General features: G+C 59.2%; 1 protein-coding gene across 1 annotated transcript; it reads right to left on the bottom strand.

Moving 5' to 3' along the window:
* Nucleotides 1-1,430: 1,430 nt before the first annotated feature.
* Nucleotides 1,431-10,263, bottom strand: LOC110084834 (riboflavin transporter 2). Its single transcript, XM_020804501.3, is given in 6 exon segments — nt 1,431-2,734; nt 4,361-4,484; nt 5,697-6,134; nt 6,136-6,705; nt 8,186-8,314; nt 9,710-10,263. Coding segments are annotated over 4 exon segments (1,314 nt in total). The 5' UTR covers nt 6,675-6,705; nt 8,186-8,314; nt 9,710-10,263; the 3' UTR covers nt 1,431-2,521.
* Nucleotides 10,264-14,630: the final 4,367 nt, after the last annotated feature.

The raw sequence follows: 14,630 nt of genomic DNA, 5'->3' as shown, positions 1-14,630 counted from the left end.
GGGGGGGGGGGGGGAAGCCCTTGGGGGAGCGGACCCTCGGTGGCGGGGCGGGACTCCCCGAGGCCCCCTCTCCGGAGCCCAGCCACGCCCTGGAAGGGCCCCGGGCCCCTCCCGGAGCAGGGCCGCCCCCCCTCCCCTGCCGCCACCGAGGTCGGGAAAGCGGCGCCCGGTTCCGTCTTTCCTGCCGCTCCCCGAGGCTCTCCCGGGAGGGGCGGCCCGGGCAGGCCCTTCCGCACCGGTGGAGCCGCGCGGTGGGGAGCGGGCCGGGTCCCAGGGAGACCCGGCGGAACCCGCAGGAGAGGGAGGCGCCCCCGAAGGGAGGGAAAGGCAAGCGCGGACTCGCGCCCTCCGGGGACACCCCCCCCGACACACACACACGGCCACCCGAGGGTCGTCCCCCCCCCCCGCCGGCCGAGCGCCTCGGGACCAAAGGCCAGGCGGGAGGGGCTGCCTCGCTTCTCCGCTGCTCAAGCAGGCAAGGGAGCCCACCTCCGGCGAGCCCCGGTTGGCCGCATCCTTCCCAACCCTGCGACCTGCCGGGTGGAGGGGGCGGCCCAGTCTCCAGAGCTCAGGAGGGCTGCAGGAGGTGAGAGAGGTGTGTGTGTGTGTGTGTGTGTGTGTGTGTCTTCTGAGCGGGGGGGCGCCTGCAAAGGAGCAGCAAGAGAAAGAAGGCGGCCCGCGTTCTTCTCTCTTTGCCGCGCTGGAAGGCGGACGGGAGAAGGGCAGAGGAGCGGGGCAGGGGGGGGGCTATACAAGCCGCCAGGGCTGCCGCCCAGCCGGGCACAGAGCCCAATGCCCCACGCAGCCCAGCCGGGAAGCCGCCGCCGCCGCCGCCCCCCCCCGAACCGGGCTCTGGGCTGCGCCTCCGGTGGGCTTCTGCTGCCCCCTGGAGCTCGCGAGCAGAACCGCAGGCTCCTAACCGCCAGGTGACACCTGCCGCCCCGCTTGGGGACGGGTTGGGTTCTTGTGATGCGATCCTCAAGGCTCGAAGGCTCTCCCTCCGGGCGAGGCGAGCGGCCTTCTCTGCCGTCTCGTGCCAGCTTTCCACAGAGGACGCACGAGGGGCGGGCGGGCGGCGGATACAGAAGATGGAACAAGGCGGGTGGTCTGGGGTTTCGTGCAGTGGCTATAAGAGGAGGAAGCCCTGCAGGGACTGGGACCTGCCCTGGATGGTTTAGCCGGAAGCGCGAGGGAGAAAGGGAGGCGCCGAACGGAATCCTGGCCCCGTCGGAGGAGCGCAGCTCTTGGCTGAGAAGTGCTCTCGACTGGAGGCAAGACCGGGGTGGGGGGGGGGTGGGGGGTGGGGGGGGGTGGCGACGCCTTGCCAGTCGAAGGAGGCCGACTCAGAAAGGCGCCCTTCCCCTCTTTCGCCTCGGCGGTGGAGGAGAGGCAGGAAAACGGCCCCGGACCTATTCTGAAGCCTACGCACGTTGTTATCAGTTTTCATATTTATTCGTTCGTTTGTTTAAAACTTTTCCAACCTGCCTTTTCTCCTTAAAAAGGACCCAAGGCGGCGTATAGCGTCAAAAGACCATTGCGTAAAAGCTAAAAGCGTCCTCCAACACTAAAAGGATCAAACAAATGCCATACTGAAAAAAAAGGGGAAACAAAAGCCAGACCAAAAACAGATCCGAAGGAACAAGGCAGACCCCCCCCACACACACACACACCCTTCCACTGAAAAACCCTTCCCGGTCAGCCAACCGCTCCAGGGATGTTGATGAGTGCCTCTCCCTTCCCAATCTAACCCTGGATGTGAGAAAGATATCATTGCTAAAAAAAACCCCACTTAAAAAAAAATGCAGCAAAAATCTCCACAGGATTAATGTGAACAACAGGCCGCGCTCCTCACAAAGTTGGATCCTGACATGCTGGCGTGAGATATCGGTTGCACTTTGTGACCTCGAATAGCCTTAAAAAGGGATGCGATCACTTGAGGGTGGCAGGGTGGTGGTGGTGCAACCGGTAGCTTCTGATCCAGATGGCCAGTTACCGGCCCCTTCCTGGGCAGAGGCCCTGGGCGTGCAGGGTGGGATCATCCCACAGCACTCCGGGGCTCCCATAGGAACTCAATTCACCACAACGAGGGACAAGATGCTGTGGGTGGGTGGGTGGGGTCCTCCTTAGCCTCCCACTCGCTCTCCATTTGGGTTTGGCGGTGTGGGGTTTCCTCTCCAGCCTTTGCTCTCCTTGAACTGAAAAGGAAGCTGACATCCAGGTGAGAAGAGACAGGGAGAACCGGAAAATGTGTACACACACATGGGTTCATCTCATTTCACTGTGCCTAGACAGGTAAAGCCGGCAGCCTCTTTGGGGGAGGGGGGCTGGCACGCTAAGGGGTCCTGGAACTTCTGCTGCGCCATCGGATTGACACGTCCAGGGTCCTGGAACCCATGTGCCAAGCATGTTCTGCGTCACTGGCCCTGCAGAAGCCAGGGCGCCCCTCGTAGGCAGCGCCTGGCACAGGCTCTCTCCCGCCAGCCAAGAGGGGCTGCCAGCCACCCATCTTCCCACAACACCTCTAGTCCGAGCAGGTGGTGCCACAAGGGTCTCCGGAGTGGAAGAGGTTGTAGATGCTGACCAAAGGGAACATGGCCAGGGCCCCCACCATGGAGCCGAGCTGCACCACCGCCCCACACCAGACAAGAGCGCTGTGGCCCTCGTCCCGCAAGATGATTCCGATCATCAGCTTGACGTAGGAAAGGATGCCTACGAAGAGCACCCAGCACACCACCTGCAGGAGAAATTGGGGATGGGGGGGGAGTGTCACCAGGGAGCAAAAGGGCACGGAGTAGGCACCCAGCGCCACTTCACAGGAGTTCAGCAGGCGGGCTTTGGCAGGGGGAAAGAGTCGGCCGCATTCAAGAAGCCCGCTGCCTGGTAAACCTCTCCTCTTGAGCGCCCCGGCATCATTCCCCTGCCGCCCAAGCACAACCCACTCAAACCCTCAAACCGCTTTAATGGGTCAACGTAGAAATGAAAGGAAGGGCATCCTTCCCCCCCCACTTGAGCCATTTCCCCTCTCCTGACAGCATTTCCTCAGAGACCAGTCTGCGCCCCAGACTTGTAAATGAACCCCACCTTCACTAGCCAAGGACCAGTCACAAGACGAAGACCCACTGAAGGCAAGGCCTCTCCGCGAGGAAACTCGCTTTGTCAGGGTTCAATCTAGGAATCCTCAAACAACGTCCTCAGAGCACTAGATGATTTCTAACAACACTCTTTGGTAGTTTGAGTCTTGGGGGGGGGAGTTGTAACAGCTGGCATTTCCCCCCTGATTGGGTTAATTTCAATGTGAGATTAATATGGTATGATCGACAAAGTTATCTCATTTCACGGTGAGATTAATCCTATAAGGGAGAAATGTCAGCTGTGACAGACCATAATGGACTCAATTTACAAAAGAGTGTTGCGATCTTCTTGTGTTCTGAGGATTTTGTCTGAGTGTCGTCCATTTGACTTTGATAACCTACTGTGACAAACCCATCTCTTTCAGCACTGAAGGGAACACCTCTTCTAAATACATGCCAAGTACATTGTCTGTCTTCACCCTTGATTCCTAAGTACAATGGATCAGCAGGGATGCTAGTCCACATTGATGAATTCTCAGAGAAGAGCAGTCTTTATATAGGGCCAAATGTTTGGGGTACTATATTTTGTCTCATAGGCCTGAAAGAGTCTACAGCACCTCTGGGTTTCCTTCGCCCTCTGAGGCTGTCTGTGTGTATCTGCGAGACCAGAGGCAGCCCTTTGGCTCAAGCACCCCCTTCCTTATTTTTTGGGGAATGTACAAAGCTACCAGGGGTTCAATGCTTCTCCTACGGCTTTCTTTCTTTGTTTTGCTGCTTCGTTTGTTTTGATTTGATGATGCCAGTTTTATCTTCTAATCGTTCCATGTGAGCAGTGCCCTTGGGGACGGGGGTGGGGGAAGGAGATGCGCTTCTCTAAAAATTCACTTTAATTTTTTAAAAAATGTGTCCTCTTCCTCCTCCTCCTCCTCTCTCCTCAGCCCCCTTGTTGACACTTGTAGACATTCAGTTGATTTGGATTCCGAGTGTGGGAGCCCGTCTGGTGCTCGGTGTGTGTGAGATTGTGAACTCCCCTCCCCTGGGTGGGTGGGTGGGGGAACACAGAGTAGTGCAGGAGGGAGAAGTAAATGAACATGGGGCAGCTGAGCTCCCAGGGGAGGGGGGTGAGATGGCAGCTGACCCAGAGGCAGTCCTCTTGGCCCCCCCTGGCGGGCTTTGAGGCTGGGGGGGCAGCAGGAGGAGCTGAGTGGCCCCCGACCGCAGGCAGGGGGTTGGGGGCAGGGGCGGGCATGGGATTTGGCAGGATGGGTGCACGGGCTACTCCTACTTACGATCAGGATGGCACCGAGGGGTCCGTTCCGCAGGAGAGGGCAAGGGCTCAGCACGGCCATGGCCATGATGTAACAGGCCAGGAGAGTTCCAGCCAAGGAGAGGAGACCCATCAGCACCAGAGACCTGAGGGAGGAGAGGGAATGAGAGAGGGGGGGCCACAGGCGTGAGCCATCCTTTCCACCCACCTCCCCCTCCAAAAAAAAACCCCTGGCCAGAAGGGCCCATCCTGGGGCACCCGGCCGCTCCAGGGTTCTGCCCATCTGTCTCGAGCTGGCAGGTGGAGACGAATCCCTGGCTGCCATGCTGGAAGGCCAGGCCCTTGCAACGTCACAGAGGTGAGGCAGGCAGGGCAGTTGGACCACCGAATTGCGGAGGTGGGCGAGTGGGCAACCTGGGAGGATGGGTCCTGATCCCCGGGTGGAACCCAGCTCATTGGGCCGCAGGGCACCTGAGGTCCGGGCAAAAACGCCTTTCCTGGCCAGCCCCCTTGCAAAAGGCGCCTGGCAGCTGGCGTGGCTGCCGCCTTTCCCGTGAAGGGCCTCCACATCGTGGTGGTGTTTGGGGGCAAGGGGGGGGAGAGGAGAGTTTTCCAGACCCTCTGTGGCTGCCTGGGCTTTGAGGAAAGCTTGCCGACCAGCCCCACAGGAAGGTCTCCTCCTGCATCCCCACTCTTCCACTCTAAGCCCTGCCGTGCTCTGCCCTCACCAGGGCAGCCGGACTGCTCGATCTGCGGTGAATTGCCCAGTTCCTCAACTACGTGGGAAAGGATCCTGTGCCCCTCAAAGGGGTGGGTGGGTTGGGTTGGGGGGCTTCCCGCTTCCCAATGCCCCCCTCCAAAATGTGCCGGAGAGGGGGATTGAGAAGTGGCGATGGGGCTAGGAGGACCACCCGCACAGGGACCCCCGACTGCCCATCCCATCCCGCAGTTGCCTGGAAAGGGTCTTTCCTGCTTGTGTGCTTTGAGGGATGCATGTGATGAGCAACACAGCAAGATGGGGATGTCCTGTTTTGGGGCCACAGCCCACCGAAACCACCCCCCCCCGCAGGCAGCAGGAACAGTGGTGCTCTCAACCTCAGGTGGCCCTGGTGACCCCCACACTGGGGAGGCCCGTCAGTTGCTGGGTTTTTATCCCAGCTCCATCAACGAAGAGGATGGGCCGTCTCCGTCCTTCCCTTCCGCAGGTGGACCGGCTCCTTCGATGCCCGCCCCTCACCCGGTGCTCTCACTGTCCCCGCCAGCTGGCAGTTGCCTGCAACCTCTGCCCCCAGGCCAAGGTGACCCCCCTCGGCCTCCTCTCCCCCCCTTTCCCCTTGGGGTCCAGGGCCTCCCTTCACCTGTTGGGCAGGAACATCCCCAGGAAGCAGGCGAGCGGGTTGGCCAAAGCGGCCAAGGTGGCTGAGAGGTGGTAGGTGAGGTTGCCGTAGGGCAGGCAGGAGTACGACTGGATCGCGGGGAGGATGCCGTTGGTCAGGGCGTTGACCCAGGAGAGCAGGCCGAAGATGTAGGCCACCTGGGAGCAAGAGTAGGTGCCGGAGCAGAAGGAGCCCGAGAGGGAGGCCCAGCTGGTGGGGCGCTCGTCCGGGGCCACTCCCTTGCCCTTGGCGGCCCCGGCATTGCCCCCCGCACGGTGGGGCTCCTCCTTGGCCCTCGCTCTCTTGGCGGTCGGCAGGTGGTTCAGGAGGACGAAGGCAGTAAGGCAAAGGGCCATCATGCCCCCGAGGAAGGAGAAGAAGGCCGTGACAGAGAAGCGGCCCTCCTCGTACTGCGCCCCGCCCGGGCCCCGTGCCGTTGCCCCCCTGGCTGGTGTTCTGGGCACAGCGGAAGGTGCCTGCACCCTGCCCCAGGGCCATCAGCCCAGGCAGGAGGCCGCTCAGGCCCTCCCCTATGAAGTAGGTGGTGAGGTACCGGGGTCGAAGCCTCCGCATGTAGGGCAGGAAGGTGACCGAGGAGGTGCAGTCCACCAGGGCGAGGAAGAAGAGCAGGCTGAGGAGGGCCGTGCTGCGGGGGGAGCCCCCCACTACACTGGTCTCTCTCCAGAAGGCGGCTAGCAGGAGACATGCCAGGAGCCCCAGGCAGAGGATGGCGTAGATGATGCCCACTTCGCCCAGCCGGCCGGGCTGGAAGCGGTGGGCCAGGGTGACGGCCAGGGGCCCCACGTTGGCCAGCTGGATGATGATGGTCAGGCAGGAGGGCAGGAGCCAGCCCTCAGGGACGCTGGGCACCATCAGGGGCAGTTCCACCCAGATTCCGTTGACGGCCACCCAAGAGCCGGTGCCCAGCAGGCAGACCAGGCTGTGGATCAGCAAGCCCATCGTCCCCTGTGGTCTTGCGGTGGGGCTGTGTCTGAAATAGGAAAAAGAGATGGCCCATCCGTGAGTTGAGTCCCCCACCCCCACCCCCTGGGAACGGAGACTCCTTTGCAGGAGAGTTTGTGGTCGCTTTTCTTCTATGTCAGATTCCGGGAGGAGAAGGCCATCCTCCCCCTCCCGTGTGGCTAAGGCCCTCCCTCTGTGGCACCCACTCGGCTGACCCTTCAGCCACGCCTGGGCATCCACTCCTGTTCTAACTCGGTCGGTCGTTGATGCCAGCTGGGAGCCCTGCCCTCTGAACCAGCCTCTACTCAGAGCCTCCTCTCCCCCGCCCGCCCGCCCGCCCGCCCAGGCCCTCTCCTGCCTTCTGCCGGCCTTTCAACTTCTTTCTCTTGCTCACGGCTGCTCTTCTGCCTCTGATGGACCTCGTGCTGAATCTCTGGAAGAATTCTGGGCAACCTAAGACACCCACCCACCCACCCAGACAGCCTCTATGAGCTCCATTCGTTTCAAGCCACCGGTTGGAGATCCTGCCTTGCCTTCCAGCCCCTGTTGACCCCCAGATGGTGCAGTGATGACCTGCTTTCCTGCCACTTTCCTCCCATGAACTTAATCCTGGTTTATTTCCTGGAGAAGGGCCAGGCCAAGGTTGCTTTGTGAGATAAGGGGCAGGAAAGACAAACACTTGCAGCTCCCCTTTTGGGAAGGAGATAAGGATGCACAGCATGGCCTTGATGGAGATGGAGCCGGCCGGCGTCTGTCCGGGAGAAATGAGGGGGGGAAAGAGGACGTTTTCTTCCCTGCCTGCCAGTGAGACTTAATATCAAGTGAAGGAGGCTCTTTTACCACTTTTACAGGTTGGAGCAGTATTGAGGTTTACAAGTTGATTCCATCTAAATTTATATTCCGTATATTTTCATATTATTTTTATGGCGGAACTACCCGGGAACTGGTCCCACAAATGCAAATTTAATCCACCACCTTTGTTAAAAGATGGTCTTTTCGATTTCGACAGAGAATCGTTGATAACAGACCCCTGTGATTAACATCCAGTTTCCCAAACCCTGGAAGCTTCATCTTTTCAGTGTTTTGCAAGCTAGGTGATCATAAAAACAGCTCCGAGTTGTTCGAACTTCAGCCATGCACCACCAATTAGCCACGGGGAACTGGTTCCATGGTGGACCCTGCTTTTGCTGTCAAAACATTCCCCTCCACCCAATGCTCAGGCCAAATGTGCCCTCTTGTCTCTTGTCCATCAGAACTCATCCTTCCCGTAGGGGAGCAGAGAACCCTTTCCCCTCTCTTGCGTTGCAGCCCCTGGAATTTTGGGAGACGATCCTGCCTGAAGTTAAGGAGGGTTCAGGACCATCCAGGGCAACCACGAGGGCCTGGGCGTCCGTGTGCTGCAGTGAGCAGAGTGTCAGGCGAGGCCTCTCTGGAGACCTGGGATCCAATCCTGGTTCGCCACAGAAACTCCATGGAAAGCCACTCGTAGAAAGCTCACAAATACGTACCTCAGGAAGGCCGTTAGCCCTACTCCAGAGAGAACGCGACGTGGCAGCTGGCCGAAGCCTGGCGATGGCACTTCTCCTCCCTCCAGCCAGGGTGCAGCAAGGGTGAAGAAAGGGGTGTCCCGCACTCTCCTGGCGAGGGAAGAGCAAGGCAGCAAAGGTCAGAAGCAGCTGGTGCCCCCCCCGCAAGGGCACTTGGGCAGCCCGTCGGCTGGCCCAGCTGGCTCATAGGGACGCCAGCGGCCACCAGGTCCCTGTGCCCAAGCTGGGGACCATTTCCGCACCTCGGGGCTCCACCTTCTGTAGGCAAGAGTCCTCTCTCTCATCTGGCACCAGGAACGGGGAGACAGAAGTGCGACAAGCACCCTGGCACACCCCCCCCTTACTCTCTCTTTTGCACAAACATACAGGCATGCACGGGCGGGGAGAAAGCCCAAGGCGAGGTTGGGCCCTGCCTCCCTGGGAGCTCACCTTCGAATCTGCATTTGTGGGGGGGGGGGGTCAAGGATCTGCCTCCTTCGGCACCCCCTGCTTTAACCCCTTCCTACCCTCTCGGGGAGGCACAGGGCAGAGATGCCAAGCTGCTTCTCCAAGAGAGGAAGGACCTCGCTTGGCATTTGTTTCCCAGGTTTAGACAACAGAGGCTCCTCCAGAGAATAATCTGGGGCGGTGGAGGCAGAGGGAGGGAGGGGAGAGCATGCAAGAGGGTTGGGGGGGGGGTCGGAGAGGGGTCAGGATCAAGGGGCAAAGAACAAGGAGGAAGGGAATGGGAAGACCCCGGGAGGCCCGTCCCCGTTCTCTCTCTGCTCTGCTTTCCACCCTCCAGAACTTCCCCGCATGCAGAGTTTCCTCTCGGAAACCAGGGTGGCACCCCTCTCCCCCCTCCTTCTTCCCTCCCTCTCTTTAAACAGGTGTCATTTGCCTGCCTCCCCTCCTGCCTGCCTGAGGAGACCGTGGTGGACATGGGGTCCACCTCCGCGCCCCCCCCCCCACAGGGCGCTCTCTGAAGTGAGAGACGGGGCTGCGGCAAGGGGAGCCGCCTGCTGCGTCGGTTCCTGGGTGATGCCTCGGGCGGCGGAGACCCTGCAGGAGGCACAGACCCGCGGGGTGGGGGGGGGAGAAGAGCGGCTTTGGGCCCCCACCTCCAGACCTCACAGACGGGCAAGTGTGAAGGCATGGGATCGCCCCAGAGGAACCTGCAAGGGAGACTTCATCCAAGCCCCCCCACCACCGGTGCTGCTGTTGCTCCGGAGAGACCTCTCCCCCATCTCAGGAATGCCCAACGGGAGGTCCCAGGCCGCTGAAGTCACCCCTTCAAGCGGGGATGCCCCGCTGCCCTCGGGCGAGAGTCCAGCCCCCCCCCCGGGGTCGCCAGAGGGTGGCCCGCTGGCCGAAGGAGCCACGGGCACGTCCGCGGGCGCACGGCTCGAATCCAGCAGGGCCAGTCCTTCGAAGCCAAGCGAGAGCAGGAAAGGGGCGCGCGCGCAGGCAGGCAGGTAAGGCAGGAAGGCGCGCAGGCAGTCTTACTTCCAAGAAGCCAAGGGTGGGCACGAGGACCCCTTGCCCCCAAGCCCCACCGGGTCTCTTCCTTCCTCCCGCGAGAGGCACCGATTCTGCAGCAGAGGAACGAGGGCTGGCGGGGAGGAAAAGGGCAGCTCGGACCGGGTCCGGCCTTTCCCCTCCCGGGGGAGGGGGGGCTCAGCCCCACCCCGCTTGGGTCAGGAGGAGCCCTGCCCACCCCCGGAGGTCCTGGGAGCTGCCCGGCGGAGCGGAGCGGAGCGAGCATCCGGGGGTGGGATGGGGGCTGCCTGCCCTCCTCCTCACCCCTCCGCCTGCCCGGCCGGCCGATCTCTCACCCTGCCTTCCCAAGGGGGGCAGGGAAGGCGTGGCCCGGGGTTCGCGGGGGGGAGGGATAGCGAAAGAGGGTATTGGTAGGGGGTGGAGGTGCCCCTGCCCTTTGTGCTGAGTGGGCTGCAAGATCAGTTTTGACCGGCGCGTGGAAAAAAGCCTTGGCCAGCCCGCGCTTGGCAGGGCCACGAGGCGCGGAAGGAGCGCGCAGGGGCCTCGCCTGGACGGCGCTGAGCCCCCTCGGCTCCGGGTGAGAGGAGGAGGAGACGCCGGGACCCCCGTGGCTGCTGGACCACCGGGTGCCGCCGTGACTTGTCAGCTCCTTCCTCCGCCTTTGCGCGGAGACGCCAGCAATGACACGGGCGATGCCTTTCTCGCACAGCGACCACGTTCGCACAATGCAGGCCGATACCCGGTGGCCCCAGGCGAGAATTAGGCAGGGGACGAACGAGCCGGAGGGGACCGCCGGGCTGCCGTGGGAAGCCCCGCAGGAAGGAGGACAGGGTTGCTGGGGCAGACCCTCCGCCGGCCTCCGCCTTCCCCAGCCGGCGAGGCGAGCAGGGCGCACCGTTCCTCTTCGTCCCCTCGCTTCTGGGCGCGGTCTTGGAACATAAGCTCCCCGGGTGACAGGTGGCTTGGCTTCGATCAGTTGTAATGGAAATATATGAATATTCTAAATCATATTCATGCAAACTCTGACTCGGCTTTAGAGAAATAAATTAGGACGAAATCCCCGGAGCGCCTTCAAGACAAATGTGTTCCCTTCCGTCAAGTAAGGAAGGTGGGCTCAAAGCAGGGCGGGACCGGAGGGAAGCTCGGACCCAGCGGCCATTCCTCCCCCCCCCCATCACACACACTCTAGTCTCTGCCCTCACATCAGGTGCGGCTCAGGAGACACACCAGCACCTAAAACACCTGGGAATGGGGGGCCATTCCTCCAGGCAAAGAGAGGCTACTGCCCGTGAAAGTCAACCGGTGTGTGTGTGTGTGGGGGGGGGCTGGGGGGGTCATTCACACCTTGTGGTCCTCCCTTGGCATTTCGCCTCTGGGGCACTCCCTCCCCCCAATCCGCTGACGCCTCCCTCGGGTGAGTCAGAGACATCCTCTTACTGGTTTCCAGATGGTGCCCAACTTGTGCCACCAGAGAGGGGCCAAGGCCACATGGACAGCGAGAAGCTCCGGAAGGATCTCCCCAAAGCTGGGAGGGGGAGGGGAGCCCCGCCCCCCCAATGGCAAGGGCATAGCCGAGCTGCCAGGCCTGCTTTTGCTGTAATGATTAGTTTTGACTGAGATGACTTGGCATGGGGTTTCACGATGATTTATTTTAATACGATAATACTAATGAATTTGATGGTGCTTCAGTGCTGGGCGTTGGATGCTCCTCTGTGCTCCACAGGAGTAAAGGCCAGCCTGTGCAGGGCCTGGGAGGGAAGCGTGGAGCCAGAAGGGAACGGAAGCCACCTCAGATTTAGCTGCGTCGCCCTAAGTCAGAATCAACTTGGGGGCACACAGTTATTATAATGGCTGTTATATTACGCATGAGTGACCTCCCCAAGGCAAGGCCCTGGTGGGGTGTGCTGATGCTCTGGGCATGGAGCCTTCTGGGTGCGAAGCAGATGCTCTCGCCGCCCTTTGGTGAGAACAACACCCTCCCAAGGAACACTCTGTGAAATGCTGTAACCAGGAAGATCTTGATGACGGTGGTAAACAAGTCCAGTGAAGGACATTGCAGAGATAAACGGGAGGCGCTGCATGTCTTCTTGCGAACGGACCAGAGCCTGCCATTGGGGCCTTTCTGGAACAGCAACGCTCCGGCTGCCTCTGGGTGTTCCCAGCAAGAAAGTAAGTTCCCCCCACTCCCCCCCCACCCACTCAGCTTGCCCTCGCCCTGACCTCCATCAGAGCCAGAGGACTCTCTCGAGTTGCAACCCATGATATAAGAAACGGCTTGCCCTGGAAAGGGACAGAGGAGGGCCTGAGGTTGATCTTGTGGAGCCAAGTCCCATGACGGCTCCATTGTGCACCAACCCTGCAGCCAAAGCGCGCACGCACGCACACACACATGCACTCTCCACTCACCCCTTGACTGAAGGAAAAAAATGAAAAAAGAGTTTCACGTGGTCATCAACTGGACCTAAAGTGAAAACATTAACAAAACAAGAAAACAAAGCATCTCCTCAGCCAGAACCCCCCAGCTGGCCTGGTCTGAAAAGGCAACTCCTTGAAGGCTTTGTGTTCTTCATCCTCATCCTCATGGAAGCGATGGCAGGAGCAGTGCCAGAAGAATCCGGACAGAGAGAGAGCCGCAGCCGGTGCTCCTCTGCTTTCTCCCAAGCATGAGCAGTTCCACAGGCCTTGACTACATCCTTCCTAGTTGAGTTGTCGCCGACATTTGTGTAAAAACTCCACACACACCTTCCCTTAGGGAGGAGGCCCCAGTTCCTTGACCATTTTTACCTGTCTCTAGGTAAAATTAAAATGTTCAAAAAACCTTCCTAACCCTTCATTCATCCCTCTGCAAGATGGACTTCTACTTTTCTTCTCAGACTCTTGAGGTTGATGTGACTTACTGCCCTGCTTGTCTTAAGCGATAGCTACTATCCTTCTGCTGGTTTGTGCACAATATCCCTGCACAAGGGAAACTGTGGGAGTCTTGGAAGTGAATTGCCACTAGTTGATGAGGTACAGGTCGTATTCCTGGGTGCAGAAACCCAAATGACACAACTGGGGCTCCAGGACTATATGGGGCACTTTGCTGTCAAGATTCATGCGAGCTCTTTTTTGTTGTTGTTTAGTTGTTAAGTCGTGTCTGACTTTTCGTGATGCCCCATGGGCCAGAGCACATGCCAGGCCCTCCTGTCTTCTGCTGCTGCCTCCCGGAGTTGGTTCAATTTCATGCTGGTTGCTTCAATGACCCTGTCCAGCCATCTTGTCCTCTGCCGTCCTCTTCTCTCCTCCTGCCTTCACACTTTCCCAACATCAGGGTCTTTTCCAGGGAGTCCTCTCTTCTCATGAGATGGCCAAAGTACTGGAGCCTCAGCTTCAGGATCTGTCCTTCCAGTGAGCAGTTTCTTTTAGAGAGGTGTCAAGTAGCCATGAGATTCTCCCCACTGCTTTGAGGGTGAATAAACGGGCCAATTTTGAATGGCGAGGGCGCTGAGCAAATGTAAGGCTTTTTGCCTTGGCTCGGCTTTGTTGCTGCCACCGGAGGCAAAGAAGAGAGGACATGCAGGTTACTTGGGTCAGCAGCCAACACTCTCTGAAGCCGTGCGCTCTGCTTCAAATAGTTCACTCCACTTGCCTGCCCTTCCAAAGGCTGAACACCCCCCCCCTTTCTTGTCTCTGCCACGTGAGATGCCCTGGTCCATCCAGAGCCCAGTCCATCTTAGGCTGCCTGTGCCTCCCCACCACCATACACACCACATTATGACGAGCTTTCCCAAATTAACACAGGGATTATGGCAACTTCACATGCTGTATGTGAGGGGCTTTTTCTGAGCTGGAGTGACTGTCACTAGCAGCACTAACTAATTGTTCTTTCCCTGCCTCCAAATTCAACAAGAGCCACACCTCTCTGCTAAGAGCTCCCCCCCCCAAAAAAAATCTTTTGTCTGTTGGAGATGGTTAATCTGTTCAAATTAGGTGGTCTGCTGAGGCCTTTTGCTGAAAGTGGTGGTTTTTTTAAAATTTGCTGTGGATCTGGTTTAGCTGTAAGTAAATGAAACCTTTTGTTCTTTCTCCTTCAGATGTCCCAGAGTGAGTTGTTGAGGATTCGGGTGCCGGTGACTGAGTAAAAAGGGGTGGACTAATGTGGAGTTTGGGGATAAATCTGCTCTGTGGTCCCTGCACCTCTGCTTCACGATTAGAGGAATTCCACCAAAATTCAAAACTCGAAATTGAACAAATTAATTGCAGCAAAGCATATTCCTACGAAGTACCCACCAAGAAGGGCAGAAGGCCTGGAGGCTGCCCTGCCTTGCCCTTTGCCCCAGCCCTGCTTCAGCAAACCCACCCTCTTGAAGGCCTGCTTCCTGGGGGTGGGGAGGAATTGCCCCTCCTGGCTTCAAGCAACTTCTGTTTGTCTCAGAAGCATCAGCGAACGAAAATCAGGAGTCCTTCCAAGAGGTATTTACTGCTGCCACCTCAATTTTTATCTGTGCTGCGTCTCACCATTGCTGACAGTAGAGAGGGATGCCTTCAGCACGGAGGGGGGCCTCCGGAGCAGGACACTCTCAGGGGAAGCGGTGCGCGTCCGGGGGGGCCAACAACGAGGAGCATCTGACACCACCAAGGACATCACGAGAGCCGATGATTCCTTGGCAGGAAAAGGCGAGAGGCTTCCTAAGGCCTGACTTTGTTCACATGCCTTCCTCCCCAAAGCTATGGGCGCTGGGTGTCATGGGTGGGACGATGTCCAGAGCCTGTGTCTGCATTCCCAAACCTGCTGCCCTGCAGCGTCCACAGCATTGCATTTGCGTGGCCCAAGGTGGCCAAACCACGGGCAGACACAGTAAAACCATTTCTGCTTCCCAGCGTTGTGACTTCACAAAGCCTTTTTTCCCCCCTTTGGGAAAAACATGGCACCGGCTGAGCAAAACAA

The sequence above is a fragment of the Pogona vitticeps genome, chromosome 4 (genome assembly GCF_051106095.1).
Source record: "Pogona vitticeps strain Pit_001003342236 chromosome 4, PviZW2.1, whole genome shotgun sequence".
Lineage (NCBI taxonomy): Eukaryota > Metazoa > Chordata > Lepidosauria > Squamata > Agamidae > Pogona > Pogona vitticeps.
The sequence above is the reverse complement of the archived record's forward strand: the minus strand, read 5'-3'. Positions and strand labels throughout refer to the sequence as shown.